Source organism: Melanerpes formicivorus, unplaced genomic scaffold, assembly GCF_026170545.1.
Source record: "Melanerpes formicivorus ecotype bairdi unplaced genomic scaffold, bMelFor1.0.p_v2 SCAF_59, whole genome shotgun sequence".
Lineage (NCBI taxonomy): Eukaryota > Metazoa > Chordata > Aves > Piciformes > Picidae > Melanerpes > Melanerpes formicivorus.
In genome coordinates, this window is record NW_027142411.1 from 518,293 (window position 1) to 538,620 (window position 20,328).

Here is a 20,328-nt window from a genome sequence, read left to right on the forward strand (position 1 = left end):
AGGTTATTAACTTTCACTGTAGTCCTTCCGGATATATAGTGAAAAAAATCAGCTCTTGTTCACTTCATTGTTGTCATCGACCAGTTTTCTTATCTGGAACACCTCTTGTTTTATGCATGTTCTTACTAAGGAAGGCAAAATATTTGTAGTGATAGGTAAGGCGGGTCAGGCCTGGAAGATTCTCTACTGTGTCATGAACCACAAATTAGGAGTTGGAGAATGACTTCAATAAGTGTTCCATTACATGCTCACGCCACACTGAGCAGTGAAGTATGCTCATCAGCATTCCAATAACAATGTGGTAATGAGAATTACTAGACTACTTTCACCCCTATGGAGAAAAAGATACAGGAGCTTTTTATCACTGGATATATGTTATGCTCTCTTGCTTGCTTTTTTTCTTTTCCCCCCCTTTTCTTTTTTTTAAGAGCTTATTTTAATGCAAACGCACAAAGAAATAAGGTTGCTATGGGAACGCTAACTCTTAATTCCTTGATGTGTGCATGTAACACAACAAATATAGTATTCCACTAAGCCTGTCTTTTGCATATAATTTTCTGTGCATTTTCAGAGAAAGAATGATTTGGTAAACAGTGAAGGGAATGGAGGGAGAGAACTGAAATATAAGAAAGAAATCTGCAGGACATTAAGAGGTACCTATGGAACAGAAGAACAAATAACAAAACACGCCACAAACAGCAGATGTGACAGAGAATATGCCCAGTTTCCATTACTAATCTAGCTGATACTCTAAGCATACAATTTCTGTGAGCTGCAAATCCATATTAGTAATGCTCTTGGGTACTGACTTTCAGGTACACTAACTGAAAACCTGGAGACAGTGAGTTTTTAGAGTCAGCTCTTACATAATGTTGGGAAGTATTAACAGTGATGTAGCCAGCAGAGACAAAATTGCATAACCATCTGATAAACTGCACCTGTTACCTGCAGCTGACCTTCCAGACTTCACTGTGCCATTACCCTTTTCCCCTATTGCTTTCCCATTGTAACAGTGTTTGGAAAATGGATCATAAGATATATCTGTCTAAAGATACTTGTTCAGGATTCCAATCTAAACTGCACCTCCCTGTGTTGCAGAAATACCAGTACCCAGTCCAGCTCTGGGCTGAGCACACATGGAGAGTTTAGTACCTTACACCTCTGCAAAGAGGTAGCTGAAAATGTCCCACATCCCTCAGTGGGGCCATTTCTGCAGTGGGACAGACAGCATCTGCTCATAAGCTTTTCAGCTGTTTAGTAGTTTTTCACACTGCATAGCTCTCTAGGATCTCTCATGCAGCTGTAAAATTGGAGAGCTATTTCTTCAAGCAAAAGCTGTTAGGCCTTTTTCTGTCCATCTCTTCTAATACATATGTTGGGAATCATATCAGCCAAGGCTTCTGCTTGGCAGATGCAGTTATGAGGGAAAAAAAAATAAAAATCTCTTCATCTGGGGCTGTTTAGTCTGAAAAAGAGAAGGCTGAGAGGAGATCTTATTAATCTCTATAAATATCTGAAGGCTGGGGGTCAAGACGAAGGTGCCTGTCTCTTTTCAGAGGTGCCCTGTAATAGGACAAGGGGCAATGGATACAAACTGGAACCCAGGAAGTTCTACTTCATCATGAGGAAAAAAATCTTTACTGTAAGGGTGCTGGAGTACTGGAACAGGCTGCCCAGATTGGTTGTGGACTCTCATTCTCTGGAGACTTTAAAGACCTGTCTGGATGCATTCCTGTGTGACCTGCCCCAGGTGATCCTGCTTTGGCAGTGAGGTTAGACTCAATGATCTCCAACCCCTGGCATTCTGTGATTTTATGATCTGATATTTAAACAACCTAAAAGCTTTTCCAGTAGATTTCTGATAATAAACCTGGCCTAGCCAGAATTTGGTTAGGCAAGGAATTAATTGTCTCAAATGCCCTCATAGGCTCTCTTATAAATTATGTATGCCTAGAACAATACCTGCTCAAACAACTTTTTGCATACACAATTTCAAATATAAATGTTTTGATGTTGTTCCTTACAGTTACCCAGGGAGATTTCATTCTTTCTTTGACTTTTGAAGAACACAGAAGAAGGAATGGGATATTGATTGCATATACAGATTGATAGTCCTTTCTATTGTCCTAAAACCACTATATTAGTTATTAGCATTTTGTTTCATAGTTTCATTCAGGGTTGGAAGGGACCACAAGGATCATCTAGTTCCAACCCCCCTGCCATGGGCAGGGACACCCCACACTAGATCAGGCTGGCCAGAGCCTCATCCAGCCTGCTCTTAAACACCCCCAGGGACGGGGCCTCGACCACCTCCCTGGACAACACATTCCAGGGTTTCACCACTCTCATGGTGAAGAACCTCCTCCTCACATCTAGCCTGAATCTCCCCACCTCCAGCTTCATTCCATTCCCCCTAGTCCTACCACTACCTGAGATCCTGAGAAGTCCTTCCCCAGCCTTCCTGTAGCCCCCTTCAGATACTGGAAGGCCACAATTAGGTCACCTCGGAGCCTTCTCTTCTGCAGACTGAACAACCCCAACTCCTTCAGTCTGTCCTCATAGGAGAGGTGCTCCAGCCCTCTGATCATCCTTGTGGCCCTTCTCTGGACACATTCCAGCATGTCCATATCCCTCTTGTAATAGGGGCTCCAGAACTGGACACAGTACTCCAGGTGGGGTCTCACCAGGGCTGAGTAGAGGGGGAGGATCACCTCCCTTGACCTGCTGGCCACACTTCTCCTGATGCAGCCCAGGATCTGACTGGCTTTGCGGGCTGCAAGTGCACACTGAGAGCTCATGTTGAGCTTTTTGTCCACCAGCACCCCCAAGTCTCTCTCCTCAGGGCTACTTTCCAGCCAGTCACTGCCCAGCCTGGATTTGTGCCTGGGATTGCCTCGACCCAGATGTTAGGGAAGCTTTGAAAATTTGAAGTCTCTGAATTTGCACAGCATCAGACCTTGTTTCCATTTTTCACTCTACTCTCGGAAGGAAATGTGTAGTGATTCCTAATTTGAATCTAATTGTCCAAGAAATTATCGGTCAGCTGCTTTAGGCGTTACCAAAAAATAACTACTTAAGACAAAAATGTTATTGAATTTGGTGGACATGGGAAAGGTCAATAATTCTCATTAAATGTCTTATAAACCTCATCTAGCATAAGCTAAGTACCACTGAAATTTAGCTCTGAGTGCGGGATCTCAATCCATAGTTGTCTTTGTTTCTGCTTCTCAGGAAAATACTCAGAATCAAAAGTAAATGCAGCAAATATTGGAAAACAATTCAGAGCTCCTGATTGTTTTCAAATAATGCTTCCTCCTTTCATATTCCTGTGCAGCTTATTATGGCTGAAGGATGATCAACTGCAGTATCCAAGTATTTGTGGTGCTTCTAGGCTATGCCTTTAAAATTTAGTTACAGATTTTGAGCAGAAAGGTAGAAAAATATAAATAAATCACTATTGGGAGTAGAAAGGAAAACAAAAGATTATTCTAAACAAATTTGTTGGATAAATATCTGGCATTGAGTTGTGGCAAAGCAATTCTTTCTCTTCTCTTTCTGATCTCTTTGCTTGCTTCGCTCAGGAGAGATTAACCTGTTTGTCGGCTGACCTTGGCTGAGTTGTTTAGTTAAGTCTAACCTATTGCTTTCTCTCTGCTCCTTTCTCTCTTGGGACAGGGGGAGGAGGGGCAGTGGAATGGCTTCCCTGGTCTCTGTTGTTTGCTAATTGTAAATATCTGTATAATATTGTAAATCCTGTATATTTTGTACATATTCCTTGTGTTCCATTGTAGAGTGTAGTTTTTGCTTGTAAATACAGCTTCCACTTGCTTCTAACTGAGTTGGTCTGGCAAAATTAATGCTGGGGGCAACTTCAACCCACCACACTACTGGAAGTAAAAGAGGTAAATGAGGCAAATGCTCTGCAAATACTGGAGCTGGTCGTAGAAATCATATGAGGTGCTTCATACAAAGACATCTGCTCATTTAAAGTTACTCAGCCTATCCAAGCACACTCTCCTCTTCTGACCTTAGTACCCTGCATTATTCTGGGAATCATTTATTAATAATGGAATTTTAAAACCATCCTATGTTCCTAGTGCAGGAAGAACTGAAGGTGTATTAAAGAAAACAATCCAAAGTTTTTTGCTTTGTGGTTTCTGAGGGGGCTTTGGGGTTGTTCCATTCTGATTTGGTTTTGTTTGGTTTGTGGGTTTGGTGGTGTTTTGGTTTGTTTTTCAAATTATATTATTTGTCATATAAACCCAAAAGTTACTTTTTTAAAAATAGATATTTATTCAGTGAAGTAAAAATGGTGGTGAGGGAAAGAAGGAAGGATTAAAGATGGAGCATATGTGTTGGTCCGGTGTGAGCCATGGCTGCATGAATGAAAGGCTACCTTAGGCATCGTGAATATTTTGGAAGCTCAGTTTTCCTTCTTCTTAATTGCTGAATAATAATTTATTACTTACCTAAATCAGCAGCATTTTTTAGTGGCTTCTCTTATGTACCTGCCCTTTGTTCTGGAAACACTTTAAACAGTCCAGATATAGTCCCTGTTCCTCAGACTTTCAGACTAAGGTCTGTAAAAACCTTACAAGGTTATAAATTAACATTTTTAATCTGGCATGTAGCCAAATGAGAATGTGCCTGAAGGAGTGGAATGTTGGGTTGTGGGGTTTTTTTCCCTTACTGTTTGCTTATCAGGTGTGTGTTTACCTAATGAGTAAGGCACTCTCAGGCTGTGCCAGGGGAGGTTCAGGCTGGAGGTCAGGAGGAAGTTTTACACAGAGAGAGTGATTGCCCATTGGAATGGACTGCCCAGGGAGGTGGTGGAGTCGCTATCGCTGGAGGTGTTCAAGAGGAGACTTGACAGGATCCTTGGTTGCATAGTTTAGTTGGTTGGGTGGTGTTGGATGATAGGCTGGACATGATGATCTTGAAGGTCTCTTCCAACCTGTTCTGTTCTGTTCTGTTCTGTTCTATTCTATCCTATCCTATTCTATTCTATTCTATTCTATTCTATTCTATTCTATTCTATTCTATTCTATTCTATTCTAATGAGAGCCTTTTCTATTGCAGGTAATTCAGATTGTCAGTGCAGTTGACAAAGATGACCCTAAAAATGGGCATTATTTCCTGTACAGTCTTCTTCCTGAAATGGTAAACAATCCAAACTTCACCATCAAGAAAAATGAAGGTAAATATACAACATGTATAATGTGTATCTGGACAACTTGGGTTTGACTTGCTTTGTGACTTCCAGTGATTTTAGCAGTTTGTCCCTTGGGCTATTGCAACAGAGATGATTTCTTTAATGGTACCTTCATTATATCTCTAAAACCATTTCCAATATCTTTGCAGTGGATAAGAAGTAAAATGAATACTGAGTTTAGATCCAGAAGACAGCTCACTGGCTTAAATCAAAAGAAAGGATGGATTTACTGCCTGGTTTATTTCTATTAATTTGAAATTCCAGAGATACTCTGTAAGGTGAAAATCTGAAACTATGTTGATAACTAAATGTTGATCCTATGTTGACTGGATATAGATGGGAGCATAAAATTAAGAATCTGCTAAATCTCCCACAGGAAACACTTTGTAAGCCTGTTTCTTGTGTGTTTAAGGGCTTCAAAGTATTGCAGTTAGAAAGCAAAGTCTGCTACATCAGCAAAGCCCAGAAGGGCACTTTGTAGCACTATGCTTTAGAGCACTTCTGGAAGGACGCAGTGTCATTCTGTAGTGTTGTGAAGTGGAATTTCATGCGTGATGGAAAAAGAAGCCCATTTAATAGAGCTGAGCAATAAATTTACACCAATCCTTTTCTTTGACACATATATAAAGGTCATGTGAGGAAGAGCAAGGAGTGATCTCAAGAAGGCTGTAAATAGTTCTTCACGTATTTCTACTTGAATATTCAGGGAAGTTTTTCCATCTTGTTTTTTTGTTTGCCTTTTTTTTTCCTTTAACATCAAGCACTACCCTATCAGGAATGTTAGTCACATTCAGCTGCTTATATCTTTTATTTGAACTGGTAATGAAGAAAACCCCTACTTGGTCCAGATGTGTGTGAGGTATATATGCGTGAGTGTAAAAGTTATTCATGAAATGCCAAATAAAGAGAAATTGCTGTTTTCATTTTTTATTCTAGCTGCTCCAACCAAGAAGAATGATTGCACCATTCTCTTAAATGATACTATCAAACCCTGAATTCTTACCTAAATAAATATATCCTGATTATTTTCTTTCCTTTAGGTATGTTTTTATTTCATAGCATTCATGGAGTCTGTCTCTACATAGCATATTTTTACTTTCCTGTAGGAAATAAATCTCTGTGTTTTTTCTGAACTTGAACTTGAAGCACACCTCTTCAAAATGCATTTCATAATTGTCAGTGGTGTAACACGAATTAAGCAGCCTAAATGTGAGGTGGTTTGCTTTGCACAGCACGACAAAGTAAAACAAAGGTCTTAGCATTTGTCTCTATGTTTAAACACTTAGCTCACATCACTAATTAGCCTTGTCCTTCCAATCTGCTACCCATTTAATAACCCACTCTTACTCCTAGTCACAGCCAATGGCAAAATGACTCCTGATCGGAGTGGGAGTGAGGAGCCTTTCTCTATAATGTGGCTCAGAAAGAGAAGTCCAGTTTTGCATTTCAATCAGTTGAATGTGTAAATCCCCTTAAAACACCCAGCTGAAATCTCTTGAAATTAAAAACCCACTTGAAGATTGAATCTTGCAGTATCTGGGAGCAAAATTCCCACTATGCATGTCAGCCCTTTTCTGTCAAGGTTGCTCAGCCAGAGATACAGTCCATGGTTTATGCTAGAGCATGATCTCCTAAAGGAAACAAATATTCCTGTCAAAGCTAAAATCAGGGTATAATTTGGTCGAGCTGAGATTTCACGTCATTTAACCATCATAAATCTTAAGCAAGTCTTGATTTATTTATGCCACTTCAACAAACAAACAAACTTGACTATGACTTTGTCTTGCATATATCTGCTAGATAAGCGTGAGTGATTATTCTTGTTTAAAAGAAAATCCAGCATTCCTAGTAACCTGAGATCCAAGCAAATGTCTCCTTAGTTGCACTAGTCTGTGTCTGGGCTGTCCAAAAACCAGTTTGATGTGGTTTATTAGAAGCAGTGTAAGGGCCACAAGGATGATCAGAGGGCTGGAGCACCTCTCCTATGAGGACAGACTGAAGGAGTTGGGGCTGTTCAGTCTGCAGAAGAGAAGGCTCCGAGGTGACCTCAGTGTGGCCTTCCAGTATCTGAAGGGGGCCTACAGGAAGGCTGGGGAAGGACTTCTCAGGATCTCAGGTAGTGATAGGACTAGGGGGAATGGAATGAAGCTGGAGGTGGGGAGATTCAGGCTGGATGTGAGGAGGAGGTTCTTCACCATGAGAGTGGTGAAACCCTGGAATGTGTTGTCCAGGGAGGTGGTCGAGGCCCTGTCCCTGGGGGTGTTTAAGAGCAGGCTGGATGGGGCTCTGTCCAGCCTGATCTAGTGTGGGGTGTCCCTGCCCATGGCAGGGGGGTTGGAACTAGATGATCCTTGTGGTCCCTTCCAACCCTGAATGAAACTATGAAACTATGAAAATGCCTCTAACAAACCCTAGTCTCTTTTGTGGAGCATTGGGTTTCTGAGGATTGAATCAGTGCACAACCCACTTGGGTTTGGAGCAGAAAAATATTTCCCCACACTAGTGGGCAAAATCTTTGACATCTTTCTGTCACCTCGACCTCAACATCCCTCCTATATTCTTGGCCAAGCACAGTTCTTAAGGGCAGCAGAGACTGCCTTGGTGGCTCCTGAAGAAATACTGTCTTACAGATATTGTAGATGGATTGCATTTTCTCAGGGAATCTAATACAGAAACCCATTCTTTTATTTGCTAGGATTAGTAGCCTTTTTTATTTACTTAAATGATTTTTCATATCTTGCTTTTCTCCAGAATTCTGCCAAGTGCAGAGGCAAACACAAGTCCCCCTTGTCAAGAGAGTTAATGAAATTATATGGCCCTTTGGGATTATTTCGTGCTTTAGGTAACACTGTGGCAGTGGCAATTACTTCTCTACCTCACAAAGCAATAATATTACCTGATCTGGTGTCACTAGCATGTGAACAGTGCAGTTTGGGATCTGCCATGGGAAGCAACTTGGGATGTTCTGTTCCTGTGCTTCAGACTAAAGAATTTTCTCTTGCTCTATGGAATGTCAGCATAATCCTTAATTCATTTAGTTTGTTGCCTAAACTTCCCCGGTTGCCTTAAGGCAAGCTCATATGATACTGCAGTAATTAACTGTGCTGCCCAAATATACTACAAACATTATGATTTGCTACGTTGTTGTTGACACAGCAGTGTGTACTCGTCAAAAATCACAAGAAAACCCCATTTCTCCTGAGATTATATTACATGCTGTAGACAATATCCTGTAATCATTGTAGAATCTGTTCCTTGAAATGATATCCTAGTATCCTTTATTTGTAAAATCTGCATATTTACAATCCCTTCCGTAGACGAGATGCCCATAACTATGGAGGCTGGAGTGCCTTTCTGGTGTAAGTGATGTGAAAGTGGGGATTTAAATGCTGTCATACATCTCACTGAGTATCTTCAGGTCCTCTCTCAAATCTTTGGTTTTCATATCTCATGATCTTTTTGTTCTGTTCTGAGCTCAAATGTGTGCTGCTGAGTAATTTTTCTTGGGCTTTGTGCCTTGGCTAAATGGGCAGCTGCTTGATAATGTGAAGTAAAGCAATGCTTCTCTCTCAAACAGTAATGCAGGGACCACTGATAATTTAGATTGCCAGATACAAAAAACCTTTATCCCTTCTAAAATGCAATATGAAAATCACCTCATGTTTTCTGTGTGAGTCCTGGTAACTAAACCTGTGTCTTATGAGGAGTGGCTGAGTGAATTGAGATTGTTTAGTGTGGAGAAAAGGAGCCTGAGGGGAGACCTCACTGCTTTCTACAACTCTCTGAAATGAGGTTGCACTGAGGTGGGGGTTGGTCTCTTCTCCCTATCACCATGTAATAGGACAAGAGGAAATGGCCCAAAATTGTGCCACAGGAGGTCTAGGTTGGATATTAGGAACAGGCTGCCCATGGAGGTGTTGGAAACACCATGCCTGGAGGTGTTCAAGAAAGGTGTGGACATGGTGTTTTGGGATGTGATTTAATGACCATGGTGGTCTTAGATTTACATCTGGACTAGATGATCTCAGAGGTCTTCTCCAACCCAAACAATTCTATGACTCTATGACATAACAAATCCTCGACTACATAAACTTGTACAACCTGTCTGTCTAGCCACTTACTTTTCACATGCCTGTGTGCTGGGTTTCTGCAGAGGAGAAGAAATGGGGGAAATGGCAATAAATTACTTGTGCGGTGTTTCTGACACGCAGAAAAAGCCTAAAACTTCAGATGAAAATATCTGATGCTTAGGCAGGTGTTGATACGCACCAGCAATGTATTATAGATTCCTTCTCTGAAGGAAATTAACCCTTCTGAAATCTGTAGGATCACAACAAACTACAAAAAACTGACAGGAATTTAGATATCTGATAAGGATTTTGTGCTGCCGTGGCATCAGTACATTGAAATGAGACCTTTGGCAATGGAACTAGCATATGTTGACAGTCTTTTTTTCAGGTGAGTGGTCTCCACAAAGAGTTACTTAAAATCTAATGCCAGTCTCCTGCATCCCAAACAATATGCTCACAGCAATACCTGCTTTCAGCAGTGAATTCCTAATGCTCTTCTGGTTTCCTCAGGTTGTTCAAGAGAGGGCAGAATTTTGTGATAAAAGTGCTTTCACAGATGTAAACATTTTGATATGCTGCCAATGCAATTTTTGCCTTCAAAAACTAGCAAATACATCTTTTCCATAAAGAGACTTCAAGCTTTTCCCAAAAGATGTTTCCATTTTGCTTATGCCAGATTCTGTTTCCTAATGGAATAAACCCCAAATCAAATGTTTTATGGTGCCTTTGGATGCAGTAGCTCTTCAGACAGAAGAAGTGGTGCATCTTTACTGTAGAAATGTGGTATTGCATAGCTCATAGTGGGATATATGGAGTAGAAGCAACCACAGGTTTGTTTGGAACATGGCCAGGCCTTATCTTTGGATGAAGAGAACAATCTTAATGGCATGTGTTTTTGTTTCTGCAGAAATGAAGTCCCCTCTCCTCAAGGTATTCAATGCCTACCTGGTGATTTGAGCTCAGAATTTGAGCCAAACATTTTGATGAGTGCTTAGTAAAGAGGGTATTTTCTTTTAAAACTGCAGTGTTTTCTCAGGCTGGAGAAGGGAAGACCTTATAGCAGCCTTCCAGTACCTGAAGGGGGCTACAGGAGAGCTGGGGAAGGGCTTTGTAAAAACGTTTTGTAGTGTAGATAGGATTAAGGGCAGTGAGGGTGGTGAGGCACTGGAACAAGTTGCCCAAGGGAGGTTGTGGATGGCCCTTCCCTGGAGATGTTCAGAGCCAGGCTGTATGATACCTTGAGCAGCCTGATCTAGTGGAAGGTGTCTGCCCTTGGCATGGTGGTTGGAACTAGATGATCTTTAAGGTTCCTTTTAACCCAAACCATTCTAGGATTCTATGATATACACTTCAGTGAAGAACTGTTCTGTTGGGTCTCTATAATAAACAATATTCTCAGCCATGCTTAGATTATCATACCTACAATACATGCTACTGCTGCAAGGCTCTTCATATTTAAATGTCCATTTCTTCTGTTCTTTCCATCCATCAAGTTTGATCTGCCATTTATGTCCTCATTGTGCCTTCTTAAAAGTATAGGCAATGTGTCACCTATTTGAAAGGGAATAACCTGGTATAATCACATCAATCCCTAACTGTCTTGCATGGCATTCTATGCCTGTTCACAACTTATCTTCCAATATTTTCTATTTCTCATCACCTCTTCACAATTAATAAACAAGTGTTTCTAAACTACTTAGAAACAGCAGGAGCAGACAAAGAAATGCAACCTCTCTTTTAGATAGCTCAGATAATAAAGCCAGATGATCATCATTGCTTCGTTTTGAAAGTACATGTGTGTCACTGTGTGTTTAATATAATAAAGCTTGGATTTCTTTTTTCCCCACATCTTTTCCCTGAAAATATTTTTAGCAGAGCCTGTCAAATGTATACTTGGAGGGTGAGTCTTTTGTTCCCACAAGAGTAACTCCTGTGTTAAAATGAGTTTCGTTCCCTGAATCACTTTCTCTTGGCATTTCTCGGTAGGTCTCTCTGCCATTGTCTCAGCTGCCAGCTAAAGCTCCTGTGTTTTTTGATTGACTTTTCTTCCCAGATATATAACTAAGAGAGCTAAGAGGTGGCACTGCTATTCCATTGCCCTCCTTTCACTTCGCCCATTTCCGAAGTTAACCCGGTAACCTCAGGTACAAATTGCTTTAGCAAGGACATCATTAAACCCATCATTTCTTGATGGATGTACAATGAACATCTAAAATAATAGCACCCATATGGTCCCTTGGATATGAGCAGTAAATCCTTGTACATTTTTGCAGTTTCATGCAGTTTTTCAAGAGCCTTGGGAAACTTTGTGGCCCAGCTGCCGTCTATGCCAGAGGGTGTTTGATAATGGCAGTTCTCAAGGGGAAACACATGCTTATATATTTCTAATGTCTTTTATTATCATCCTCACTTCTTTTATATATCAGGAGTTAGACTTTCAAAGGGCAACTCTGAAACACACCAAGTCATATCCTTCCTAGTGGTTTTCATGGAAAGTAAAATCAAGTGACACGATCAGAGGTGTGTCCTGTATCCTACAGTTAAATATTTTTCTGCCATGCCTGTCAGTATTAGTGGTAAGGAATAATGTCTAGAAGTTTGACATTGAAAAAAGAATATGCTGCATAAGCTAGGAAACAGCACTGAACAGCATCTCTCAAGAGGCATAGATTTGCTACCAGAAATCACAGGGGATACTTGTGTAGCACGATGCATTGTGTGAAGGTTAGAAATAAAGTATTCCAATGTATTAAAAAGCAACAAACACAAATTAATATATACCCTGGCACTTGTATGCCAGAATCTGCCATCCACAGGCACACATGATGCTTCTCCAGGAGTGTTCATAGTGTGAAAAAAAAAACATATTAGAAATATCATACTATCAATCTTTTTCTCAGCATGGCATTAAAACTGGAGCTGTTCAAATAGCAGAGTTCAACATTTGTATAAACTGAGGACACCTGAACAACCTCAGATGATTGATTTCTTTCTTATGAATGATGTAGTTAATAATGAAATTGTTAATGTAAAATTATTGAAGTATCTCCTTTTTTAGTGTGGTTGAAAGGGTTTGTTCAATAAATTGGGTTTTTGCTTCTTTATGCTAAAAATTGTAAGCATAGACTTTAAACCAAGAAAACATAAAGATGTTGGTATTTTGCTGAGCAGAAAGTCTAAGTGTTATCAAAACTAATCCTGTGACAGTTTAGGTATCTGAGCTTCATGAAGCAATTTAGTTCAGACCACTGAAACATTAAATTGTATTTCATAAAACTCCTATTTTTATTTGGGATGCATACTTCCTTTCTCAGTTAAAAGCAAAATCTCTTTTACAGGCCTCAACTACCACATTCTACTGAAGACCTACAAGTTACACTACACTGCTGGGCCCAAGTCCCTTTATAAGAATAACATCTCAAGTGTGTCTTGGTCTGTGTGCTGGAAAGCCAGTAAGAATAATGACTTGGTTGTGTGGTGATAAGAGTACACTGTGCTGCCTTATCTCCCTCACTGTTGGAGTAGGCGGGCAGGGATATCATGGCTTTTAAAAGGAAAGGAGAGATTCTAGCTTCCACTTGATTAATATGCAAGAAATGATATCCTGCCAGGGCAAATACTTTTCCTGGGGTGAGTGCTTGTATTAGGCGCTAAGTGTCAAGGCCCTAAAATAATTTGTTTTTATAGCAGAGGAAATGCAGTTCCTCATTTATGATACTCAGGTTCCTTCAGTCACAGTCGTTAGACGATTGACCTGATTGAAACTGCTTTGGATCAGAAACTATGTTAGATCATACTTTGTAGGAAAAGCAATCAATTTTGTAACTTACATATCTGTCTGAGTTCTAAGATGTAATGTCATCCTGTGAGGTAATAAGCTGTGTCTAAAGACTCCAAAAGATGAGCCCTTTCTGCTAGTGATGAAGTGATAAGCAATGTGAGCTGTGGAAGTCGGCACTATAGATCTTTAGACTAGTTTCAAACTCTAGAAGCCTAGTAGAATTTCAAGTTAATGATGATATTATCGAGGGGCCTCAGTGCATTCCAGTAATGCTCAGAAGTTCTGTCCTGCCAGACACTGAATTCATTTTCATTTCCATTGTACGAGTTCACCTTGCAGTTGAAGTAGTATATTCAACTCTTTTCTACTATACCATTCTGTGGTCCTAGCAAGGTTGCACTTTCTCATGCTACAGTAGTGTTAGCCCATCTGGTCTGAGAACATCCATGAAAATATTCTCAGTATATATCTTTCATACCTGATAGCTTCCTGCTTCCTCTCCCCCTTCTTTCTTTACTGTTGTCACTATTGACTGTTCCATTATTCCCTGATGTTCTGTTTTGCCTTGATGTTGAATATCAATCGAGTGCCATTTGAAACTTCCCTGGCATAGAAAGGTGTGATGTTATTTTTTGAAGCAAAGATTATATTAATGTAGATGGAAAACCAGCACTTTTCCACTCCAGTCCTTTGTGTGCCACTTTCTTCACTGACACCTGCTTCTGCTGTCCTTCCCTTCTTTCTTCTTGCATGCAGATCAGTGCTCTTCCTGGATTCCCTTCTAATTAGAACCACAGAACAAAAGAAGACTAAGTGCAGTTCCTCTGCAAACATAGTTTTTAGCCCTGTCTGGTTGATTTACACCTTCTTACAATGGTTATGTGCTTTTCACCACTTCAGTAGGCTAAAGAGATGAATCCTTCTTGGTGCACAGAGCTGCTCTAGCTGAAACTGAATGTCAGGAAAATAGAACCAGCTCTTCAAAGGCTAACTTAGCTACCAAGCTCCTCCCCACTTTGACCCTTCTGTCTATTCTGTCCATCTGAAACCTTATTCACTCCTCTCCTGTATTCAGGATGCAGGGCTCCAGACAGATTCCCTCTCTCCTCCGCCCTAAGCCAGATGTGATCCATCAAGGCTTCATTCAACTGGACAGGCCAACCTGACGAATGAACCAGCAAGGAGGGGGCCATCTGGTAAGCTGATTGTCCTCTTTTAGGCATCTTTAGGCTCTTCTTCAGCTCTGCTGTGTTCCCCAGCACGTCTGTACTTTTTGTAGCTTTGTAACTGGCAAAGTGTTTCTCTGGGAGCATGTCTGTTCCAAATGCTGTTTAACCTTTCAGTCCTGCTTTAGTTCAGCTCTCTGATGACAGCTTCTTTTCAAGAATACAAATACAAACTTTCAGGCAGCTACAGAAGAGTTGTGTAGAGACACTGCAAAATAAGACTTAATTTCCACAGCTTCACATCCTTGCAGAGAGGACCCTTTTTTTGTTAATCATCTCACTCAGTCACAATTACATAGCTGTTGCAAGAACATTGATGTAAGCATGAGCCAGCCCAAACCCCATAAAACATGAGTGCTGAAATACAGGATAATGCCATATATCTGCAGCATGCTATTATGCATACATGACCAAAGAGACTTTTACTTTCCTGATTCTTAATTTATTATTTGTGCTGCTAGCAACATAATGTTGCAAAGGCGTCAATTATGCTTCATTTTATAAATCAAACTAATTAAGAACCAGATGCAATCTGAGTGAAAAAGATCTGAGGTCAGTGTTGTGCACCATATGTACCGACAGTGCTTACTCACGATGAGGAGAGGGATTGGACAGCTGTGAATTTTCCTGCTGTTGGAGTTTCATCGTGCTCAGACAGTGTAACAGACTTCTCCCTCTTTTTCCAGTTTATTTGTTTAATTCCATGCTAATACTAAAAAAAAATAAAGCTGAGCAACACTGCCACATCTTTGAAACACTAAGTAAAGGAGGAAAGGTTATGAAGACGAAAGGGAAGAGGAAAATAGTTTGGTCAGCAAATTAGCATGAAAAATAATGCTGGTTTAGTAATAATACAGAACTTGGATGAAAGAAATGACAGCCATAAGAACAAATTCAATCTTCAGTGTGACTTAATTTCAGACACATAATGGAGAAAATAAACATTAAATCAGGGTCTCAAAACTGAAGTGCCTAGCAGACAGAAAGGCACTGTTCTTAATGAGTATGAAACTACCCAACTAAGTGCTGTCAGGACAACAGTAAGCCCCTCAGTACCATCTCTCTGGAATTTGCCTCTAATGAAACATTGCTACGATAGCCCTTTAATTTTCAAAGGTTCCTTAAGTGCTTAGAAAACATAGCTCCTTGAAAGCTAACAGCACCCATGAGAATTACCTTCTAGGACTTCAAAAGTATTTCATAATAGCATCTCTAAATAAGTGAATCTAAAATGTTTGGAGATAAATATCCAGAGTTTTAATCAACTGTCTCCTGAAATTGTGTTAAGACACAGGTTGCCCAGGGAGGTAGTTCAAGGAGATATTCAAGCTGAGGCTCAACAGGGCTCAGCATAACCTGATCTAGTTGAGGATGCCCCCGCTCACTGCAGAGGGAGTTGGTCTAGATGACCTTTGGAGGTGCCTTCCAACCCAGACCATTCTAAGATGCTATGATTTCTGCCCAAGTATCTCCTCTGGTTACATGGGTGGATCTAATTCCTCCAGATTTTCTGCAGGAAACAATTCCTGTTGTGGAAATGTTCATGGACAATGCACTGACTATGATTTCTTCTAAATGGGTTTAATTCAGTGAGTAGGAGGAATAATGGAGCTGAAGGTTCTGGTAGGACCTCTGTCCCATCACCACTTCAATGTATTACCTGCTAGAGGCATACTGCATCTTAAGAAGTGCCCTTCTGTTTTTACCTACTTGTTAGGTTTTGGATTGGTTTGAATATTTGGGGTTTCTCTCTAAGTATATCTGGCACAAGATTGATTTTCTTCTTCTTTCATTTTTTACTCTCATTAGGGAATCTTTCATTATGGAATTTGCTTTATCATGGACTGAATACAGGCTGTTGAGGGGAAATAGCAATTAATTTATTAGTTGCTGTAATTGTACTTTTCTTTTGTCAGTTAATGAAAAACTGGATGGGAATACCATTTTAATGTTTCTCTTGTAATAAAGATTAAAAAAAAAAAAACCACTCTCATCTACTAGAGAAAGAATCTAAACAGGCTAAAAATGAAAACAATGTAAGCTGGAATCATCACATATTGGCTGTTAAGTTTTCCTTTGATTAGTAAAAATCTCCTTTTGTCATTATAACAGATATAAAGCATACAGACTATTTGCACATGTTTCCTCTATTGAAACAGAAGGTATTAATTTTTCACAGTTAGCCTCAAGGCTTGTCTGGTAAACTATTGCACAGCTAACATTACAACGTGAATTAAAAAGACAAAGACCATGTTCCAATTTGCATCGTGTTTTGAAGCAATTACAGAAATGTTACACAGGAAAGAATCCTTCTTGGAATCACAGTCATCCTGCCTATGAGGTGACCATTACATTGACAATTACATTAATTCTGTGTCTGTGTGTTTTCCTGAACCTTTATGGTATGGTCACATTCGTTCCATACCCTTTCACTTCCTCCTTGCTCCTTTGGGGAGGTGACTGTTCAAGAATGGGCTGCATTTCCCTGGCAAGTGCAAATATAGTAGTGACAAATTGAAGGCAGGCAGAAATTTGTAATGATTCCTCACCTCAGAACAAGGGACATAAAGCTTTTATTCTGTTGGTTGGGTTGTCTTCTTCTCTTTTTTCCTTTTTTTCTCTGGTAACACAGTACTTTCCCCATCAACTTGTGATTTTGTAATTTGTATGGGTGGCCTTGTGAAATGAGTCACTTTGTTGGGCTTCATTTTATTATATCTAATTAGGATGTATTCTGTTTGGCAAGCATTCAGTAATTAGCCATATATTTATGTAATTATTAGTGTTTAATATTTATATAATAAATATGCCTAGAAAGCAGTCCCTTCAGAGGCCAGAAAAGAGGTAGAGTACACAATTTAACTGAATGCAAAGATCTTACATGCTGAGCCAAATGCAGAAAATAACTGAAACACAGAAGTTGACCTGTCTAGTCTGGAGAGAGAGTTTGCATATCCTAAAATGATAGGATGTGTAGTCTTGGTAATCAGTGCTGATTATAGAGGGAGTGAAGAAGGGCCCCTGTTTGAAGTGAAATAATAAGCCAGCTTGTTAGGGAGAGATAAATAGAACTTCAAGAAAAGGACCAGATGTCTGCTTGATGGTGTTTAAGAGGGAGAGCTGGTGGGGTCCTTCGAAGGTAATGTGGTCGGATGCACAGTCGAATTACAGCTAAGCAGTCGTAGCTGCCTGCCTATATTGAGGTAGCAAAGTTAGATCAGCCCAGCTTGGCCTAAATTGATTGTGGGCTCAAATAAGTAAACTTCACTATTGCTATAGGCTAAGGGCTATGTACATTCTTGAGCAGTAACTCTAATACTATAATATTTTCGTACATCTAATTCCATAATAAGGGATAAGTCAGGAATAAAGTCTTATCTGTGGAGCTTTGAGTGGAATTAGATGTTGCAGGCGTAAATCTTAAAAGGAACATCAATAATAATCACTGACTGCTGTGTTCTGTAGAGTGTTGGACTGTCTGAAACATGAACACTTGACTTTATTCTTTAATTTAGACTGTAGTAAATTACATAACAGTTTCACATTGATTTTATAGGAAAAAAAACCCATAGAACTTTTGGAGTTTGGGGAGGGAGGTTAAGAAACTTTCACTCAGTCTCACCTAAAATTAAAACTAAAATCTAGGTTATAAGAACTACTAAGAAATAAAAGAAAGCTGTTTCAGGTAGCCTTTTTGAACTTGTCACTCCCTACCTTTGCTTAACTCTGTCATGCCACTTTCTATAACATTTTCATCCATTATTGGTGACCCTTCTGGGAATTATATAGGGTTCACCCCAATAAAGGTTTAGCCATTGTGATCTGAGGGCACTGTATAGAAGTGATGGGGTTAAAGAACTGTTCTGGAGTTCAGAATAGTTTTGTACAGCTTGACTACAGGTTTCCTGTATGACTTGGGACAAGTCGTTTATTCGCTGTGCCTGTCATCGTGCCATGCGTGCACCGCAGATGTTCTTTGAAAACGTGATCTGATCCTCACGTGTGACATTAATGGCACCTATTAGCAGCTCCCTATGGATTAGTAAAGACTGAGAATTTTCAGGAGTGCATTATGGTGTCTCTTTGGGTTCTTCTGAAACTTCCAGCTTGAAAACATGTAGAAGTCATTCTGCAGCTCAGGGAAGGAAACGGTGGAGCCCAGTTGTTACACCTTTGCTATAAGCTGGAGTACTAAATACAAAGGTAGCTGAGAGTCAGTTTTACACCACATCTCCTTCTGTAGCATCTTTGTCTGTCCCACAACATGACAACTTCTGGTTTTGTACTAATGCTTTCTACTTTCAAAAGAGAAAAGTGTAGTTTTTAATAACAAATCTACTATCTCTTCTGTCGTGTCTGCTGACATGCAAGACCCACAAGTTCTAATGCAGTCTATGTAGGAGATCTGCTTGCTTCAAAACTTTGTATAAAGCACCTAGCTTTTTCTGGTCTAAGACTGTTTATCTTTTTTCTTTTCTTTTTCACAGTAAGGAAACCTGCAGCTTCCTCAAAGTATCTGTTTCATTGGGTTGGGTTTGGGTATCTTTTTTTTACTGCTCTCCTTTTTGGTTATTTAAGGTTGGGTTTATTTCACGTTCATGGAGGGGGTTTCAGCATACGAAGGTGTATTCTCCTTTGTTACTAGAACTGCCTACTCTCTTCTATTTCTGCTTGATCCTGCTTCATGTGGTTATTGCAGTTTCTGCCTGTACACTTTAGTTGTACTTTGTCAGGCTCTTTGTCATGAAGTAGAAGACTGTATATGCAAGTTGTTCCTTTAGCATAGGGACGCACTATGCATTTGTGCCTTGCCTCCTCTCTGGTTGATAGGAAGAGAATAAATAAGATGTGTTCTGCTTTATTGCACATATATTTTAATTGGGACTAACAAAGGTTTTATGACTATTTGCAGAATCTCCATCCTTGGAGATATTCAAAATACTGCCTGGACATTGTCCTGGGCTCTAGGTAGTTGCGCTTGAGAAGAGGGGTGGTACAGATAACCTCCAGAGGACATTCCAGTCTCAACCATTCTGTGATTCTGTGAAAATATAGAGCATCTTATGCACTGATGCTATAGTTTGCAGATGTTTACTAATATAAGCTCTGGTTTTATAATATCTTTACAGCAGTGAGGTAAACACCCTGGAGGTGTTCAAGAAACATGCGGACAGTACGCTTTAGGACACGTTTTAATCATGGTTTAATGGTCATGGTGGTCTTAGGTTTTCAACTGAAACAATTCACTGATTCTATGAAAAGTCAAATGTTAACATTTATTAACATTTTCCTCCTTCATTCCAAGTTGTGTGTTGTGTCACGTAGCATGGGTCTTGCAGTGTAAGCCAGTCTTGAAATCTAAAGGTGTATGCTTGTGTGTTCCTGTACCCCTGCTTTGATTCTCAGTAATCTGTGTATGCTAGTTTGGGACTTCTGGCTGTGCCAACTTTTCTCTGTGTCGTGTTTACAAAGTATGCAGAAATACATCCAAGAATATCTGAAATGCTTCATTTGAAAACCTCATACAATCCATTCCACTTTATAGATTGGTAACTGTTTCTCTCACTTACTGAAATTTCTTTTCTGGAAGGATTTTGCTATTCCCTGCATTCCAAATGACCATTAGTCTTCACTACAGGAGACATCCTCATTGAGAGGTGTGCACATAGCCATTATGTGTATACTTTGGGTGTAAGACAGAGGCATAAATTACTGTCATTAATGGCCTGATGGTAACAAATTGTTATTGTTATATGTAATCTGCATATGAGAGCATCTTAAAAAAGTCATTATCATGCTGCCTGTGTGCCCAGGGGCAATCTTACACCAGAGCATTTCAGTCTCTGAAATGGCAAAAAGCTAATATAACTCTTGATGACATTAACAAAACTGTATAATGGCACTGCTTTCAGTTCTCTCACAGAAATGATTCTCGGTGAGAAGGGAGTTCTGCATGTACAGGACCTGCAGGATTTGACACTTTTTGCAATGAAAGCCACGTTTTTGTCTTATGTGGCACCAGCTCAAGGAAATACTAAG

The 20,328-nt window shown here is 39.9% G+C and overlaps 1 protein-coding gene across 2 annotated transcripts in view; it reads left to right on the plus strand.

The window, feature by feature from the left end:
- Positions 1-20,328, plus strand: part of CDH8 (cadherin 8) — a 168,889-nt gene that overhangs the window by 134,936 nt on the left and 13,625 nt on the right. For both annotated transcript variants that reach the window (XM_068161604.1, XM_068161605.1), the window contains one exon: positions 5,080-5,197. In XM_068161604.1, coding sequence (XP_068017705.1) covers positions 5,080-5,197 — 118 coding nt within the window. The remainder of the gene's footprint in view (positions 1-5,079; positions 5,198-20,328) is intronic.